The sequence below is a fragment of the Neofelis nebulosa genome, chromosome 13 (assembly GCF_028018385.1).
Source record: "Neofelis nebulosa isolate mNeoNeb1 chromosome 13, mNeoNeb1.pri, whole genome shotgun sequence".
In the NCBI taxonomy this organism is placed as follows: Eukaryota; Metazoa; Chordata; class Mammalia; order Carnivora; family Felidae; genus Neofelis; species Neofelis nebulosa.
The window spans coordinates 92,228,031-92,233,133 of NC_080794.1; the positions used below are offsets into that span (position 1 = coordinate 92,228,031).

Below are 5,103 nucleotides of genomic sequence, written 5' to 3' on the forward strand. Positions count from 1 at the left end.
GTGGGGGGAGGAGATGAAAAGATGTGACAAGTCCCCAACCTGCACCACTTCCCGAACTGGTGGACACAGCCCCGCCCCTGCCCAGACATCTCGGAGCCGGGGGAGGTGTGAATGGCCTTCTTTGTGCCTCTGAATTGGAAGCAATTAGGTGCTACTTATCTGGGCTGGGGGGAGGATTGGAGCGGTCTTTGCAAACCTGCTTGCCACTCCCTCCTCCTGAGCTCATAAATGCAGCTCAGCCCTGCTAAGCCCCCGGAGGACCCTGCGCCTCACCTCCACAGTCTGTCCCCTACAGCCATGTCTCCTTCCTCTACCCTGCCCAGTGGCTTCAAGCCGTCCAGCTTTGGCTCAGTGGACTGGCTTTCCCGGAGCAGCCACGTGGGGCCGGCACACACCATCAGGCCCGCTGAACTCTCCTGGGGGAGACTGTCTGCTCCAGCCAGGGTGTCCAGCAGCGGGGAGCTCCCCCAGACCGTGGGCGTGGAGGAGGTGAAGCCCTCGCAAGTGTCTGCGCCAGGGACACCTGCAGCTGGTAGGTGTGGGATGGGTGGGGAGGGTGCTCCCCTCTTCCCAGACTGGGACGGGAGCCTGGAGGGTTCGGGAGGAGGGAGGCCCTAACACACCCCACTACATCCTGGGTACTGGGGCTGGAGGTGGGGGCTGGGATTTGAGGTTCCACCTGACCCCCCCCCCTCCCCCGGCAAGTAAGCACTTCCTCTTGGAGGCGAAAGCCGCAACGGGGGTTTTCCCTCCTCAAGTCCCGGGGGCTCCTCTTCCTCCCCCGCCTCCTAGAAGGGCTGACCCCCTGGCCTCTTCCTGGCCTGACTGCCTGTGGACTGTGTCCCACCGCTGCTGCAACTCCTGTCCTGTGAGCCCTGACTGCGACATTGGTGCCTTTGTGCAACTGACTTTCTAGTTCTGCAGCAAGTCTGGGGGGGGGGGGGGCGGGCAGTTCTACCCGAGTCACAGGGCTCTGGACGCACGTCTTAAATGAAACCTGCCGGGTTCAGAGGGGTCGTTGTGCTTCTCCCCTCAAAGCTGGGCGCCTCGGCTTGGCGTGCAGAGTTGACCCTGTTCACAGGCAGCCTGGAGCCCCTGCAGGTTTGGGTCGGGGACAGCCCTGGCACTTCGGTTCACAGGGATTCCAGTGCCTCTGTGGCTTGGCTCCTGGAGGTTTTGGTGGCTTCCTAAACCTGGTCTAACCCTTTGTCATTTGCTCAGGAAACCTGGTTTGTTCTTTTAGTCTTTGTGACTTTATCATTGCTTTTAAGTTTAAAGCCCTGCCTAGTCAAAGTGGGGTTGATATTATCTGTAAGTTTTCGTTTTTGAAAAGGTTTAAAAAATATTTTTAATGTTTTTATTTTTGAGAGAAAGAGAGGGAGCACAAGTGTGGGAGGGGCAGAGAGAGAGGGAGACACAGAATCGGAAGCAGGCTCCAGGCTCCGAGCTGTCAGCACAGAGCGAACCCGAGAACCATGAGATCGTGACCTGAGCTGAAGTCGGACGCTTAACTGACTGAGCGCCCTTCATTTTTGAAAAAGTTTAAATAATCCTATGGAAAAAGTTTATACTTCCATGAAGTGAAATTTTAAATTTATTTTCTGCAACCAGCCCCCCCACCTCAAAAAAGCCAACCAAATCGTCAAATCTTTCACACTGACTGGTTCCACTCTCCCCACCCCCACCTCCAAAGCAAAGCGTGTCTCGTCTTGTTGCACTCTCCCAGGTATGTGTTCAAATCTGACATTCTGGCCAAACATGTGTTGAGAAAAGACAGGTGACCCTCCCTCCTCACCACACAGGGTACTTAGTGCCATCTGCCACCGCCGATTTAGATAGACACAGACTGGCCACGGACGCATGGTTGGTGGCAGGGGAGACTGGGGGTCTTGTGACCACGGCCCCAAGCCCTTACTGCCGACTGGGTTCAGGTTCCTTGTGAGCAGCCAGAGGAACTGCTTTCCGGAAGGATGTGTGGGGCTCCCTTTCTGGAAGTGACCACGTGCCCCAGTGGAAGGGTGAGGGGCTGCATCAGAACCGCTGTTCCATTCCAGAATCCTCTTTCTTCAGTATTCCCATCCTGGCCACCCTCCCACATTTGAGCTGGGAGGGGAGGAGGGGCTGCCCCCTCATCCACATTTGTGCAAGGACTGCAAGGGACAGCAGAGCAGTGAAAGTGAAGGAGGGGGGCCCAGACTTTCCTCTCGTCCCTGTGGCCACAGAGCTTGGGGCACTTCTGAGCTAGGGGAGCAGGTCCCACATGAGTGGCACTTTTATCCTAAAGGATTCAGTGCCTTCTGTCCTTCCTCAGGGGTGAGGAAGGAGGCCGACAGCGGGCGGGCGCCCCGGGTCCGCACGGCCTTCACGGCGGAGCAGGTCAGCACCCTGGAGAGCGCCTTCCAGCACCAACGCTACCTGGGCCCCCTGGAGCGCCGGAAGCTGGCCCGGGAGATGCGGCTCTCCGAAGTGCAGGTGAGGGGGGGTTCACCCAAGTGCAGGTGAGGGGCCCGGGACGCATGGGCCAGGGCGGTGGCTGTTCTTGCCCTTGTTCTGATCTAGTTTCCCCCACAGATAAAAACCTGGTTTCAGAACCGCCGCATGAAGCACAAGCATCAGCTCCAGGACTCTCAGCTGAGCTGCCCTTTCTCCAGAACGCTCTATACGCCAGTGGCTTTCTGCCCGCCACTCTCTGCCCTGGCCAGTAGCTTACCGCCACTGTACCCTTGGGCTTCCCCACTTGGGCCTCCGGCTCTGGGACGGCCCCCTGGCTCCTTCTGGGACCTCTGCCAAGTGGAACAAGCCTCCCTGGCCTTGACGTGGGCCTCGTGCAGCAGACAGCCTCCAGTGTGCTGCCTCCCAGACCCTGGGGGCCTGGTGCACACACTGGGCCCAGCTTTGTCCAGGGGTCCCTGGGGCCTGTGTGCCTTGCCCCAGACCAAGGATGCCTTCTGAGGAAGCATGGTAGCCCAGAGGCCTGCAGCTGGAACGTGTCACACACCGCCACCGCCACAGACACAGTAGGTGTGTGCGGAACTGTGCCCGGTATCTCCCTGGAAAGACGCTCACCAGCGATTGCTGTCACCGTGACCTCTGGCGTGAGCCTTGTGTCTCCACAGGGGGGACCTGGAACCCTGACCTTCCTTAGGACCTCTTACAGCCACTCCCTCGTTGGAAACTACTGCACGTTCAGTTTAGGAACCACACACGATGGGTCAGCCAACAGAATCCGGTGCCAAAAGTGGACTCGCCAAGTGTCAGGCTTGTAGCATATGATACAGCGGTAATTTATTCAATGGAAAGTGTTGGAAAAATAAAGATGGGCACCCGGCTGCCTCAGTCAGTGGGGCCTGTGACTCTTGGTCTTGGGGTTGTGAGTTCGAGCCCCACATTGGGTGTGGAGAGTACTTAAAAATAAAATCTTAGAAGTCAGGATGGATACTTTCTTGTGCTGTATGATCATAAGCTTTGGGTGTAACCATGGAAACCACGGAGGGATTCGGGCCAAGGGAAGATGTTTGTTTTTATCACCTTGGGGTTTGGGTTCCGTGTTAACAGTGACCCCAAAGTGGGAAGCCAGAAGGGAACGGGGATGGTGGCTCTGCCCACTGCCACGTGGAAGGTCCCTCCGTGGCCACGTCTTGCGGGGCACCGTGCTGTGCGCTGCTCTGCTCTTCACGGCGTGTCCAGACCTGTGTCTTATCTGGCTCGGGGCTCAGCCCTGTGCGCTCCCTGTGGCCAGGCCGAGCTGCAGTCTGGCCTCCTGGGCGCCTGCAAGGAAGGAGGCTGAAGCCCGAGGGCCCAGCTTGCTGTCTAGGTGGGTTCTCGGCCCAGAGTTTCTCCACCCAATCTCAGCAGCGGAAGCCCGGGCACCAGAACCAACTCTGGCAGGGGCGGCAAAGCCACGGACCAGTTATAGGCGCCGGTGGACCGAACCATCCCGTAGGGACTCTGTGTCCCTCCTGGGAGTTGCTGTGCAGCAGTGGGACGTCTGCTATCCTGTCATGCTGTCCACCCAGGATTTCTTGTGGTCAGGACTTAAACACACTGTTCAGGCTCGTGTTTTCATTTGTCTTAACCTCTGGTTCAAACCCACCTGCTGCTTTCGACACCCCTAAAACTTGAGTGTCTTCTTACCTTGTTACTTCCAAATTGCCCGCTGTTCCAGGGGAAACTGAGTCATGGTGTGTTTTCTGTGGTTTGTGTCCTTTGTGTTCTGTGTCCTGTGTGTCCTATGTCCTGTGACCCCTGTGCTCTGTGTCCTGTGACCTGTGTGTTCTGTGTCCTGTGTGCTCTGTGTTCTGTGTGACCAGGTGGGTCTGCTGTCTCCTCTGTGCCCAGGATCCACTCGCCCAGCTTGGGGCATCACATGTTTGAAACATCGGCTCACTTCTGAGCAGTGGACACGCCTTTGCCTGGTCTTGCCTGTAACCCGAATGGCTTTCGTGACTAGTAGTCCCCATGGGCTTGGGGATGTGGACAGAAGGACACATGCTTCCTAAGCCCTCCCCTACAGAGGCGTGGCCTCTTAGAAGGGCAGGGGCTCTACCCCCTGTGGCTCAGACACTCTAGCACCTATGAAATAGTCTTGCCAAAAACCTAAATTCCTGTTGATAGAAAACGGACATCAGCCGGGGCTTCTCCGAAGTCCCTTGTCAGAGGGGCAGGGAGACCCGGCCGTCCAGGTGAACTCTGGTTAGAGCCACATGAACACAGCTGTGAGGCAGGGAGGCCTCCGGTCTGCCAGGACTGGCTCGGGTGGCCCACCCGTCTCTGCTCACAGGACCAGGTGAGGGACAGTGATGATCTGTGGGTCCTGTGTCAGCAACTCTCGCTCACGGGGTTCAAGGGCAACACAACAGAGCACAGATGCAACATCTTGGCTGTGGAGCCGAGTGGTAGGTCCGTGGACATGGGGCTTCTGTCCCTGAGAACTTCTCCGTCTAAAACCACAGCAAGTGGCTAGATTGGGGGCACGCCCAGACCAGAGGCGGTGGGCCCCAGGGGTGGGGGCTCTCAGTCGGGCCACCCCCACAACCCTAAAGGCAGAGCGGAAATCATGGGCTTGCTGTACCAGTGCAGCCCCCGCACTCCCACAGGGGTGAA

At 57.8% G+C, this 5,103-nt stretch overlaps 1 protein-coding gene across 1 annotated transcript; it reads left to right on the top strand.

Annotated features, from left to right (window-relative positions):
* On the top strand, window positions 1-3,429 carry VENTX (VENT homeobox). Its single transcript, XM_058696073.1, has 3 exons — window positions 1-532; window positions 2,312-2,472; window positions 2,572-3,429. Exons 1-3 carry the CDS (start codon window positions 229-231, stop codon window positions 2,950-2,952), a joined length of 846 nt encoding a protein of 281 aa, XP_058552056.1. The 5' UTR covers window positions 1-228; the 3' UTR covers window positions 2,953-3,429.
* The last annotated feature ends 1,674 nt before the right edge of the window (window positions 3,430-5,103 follow it).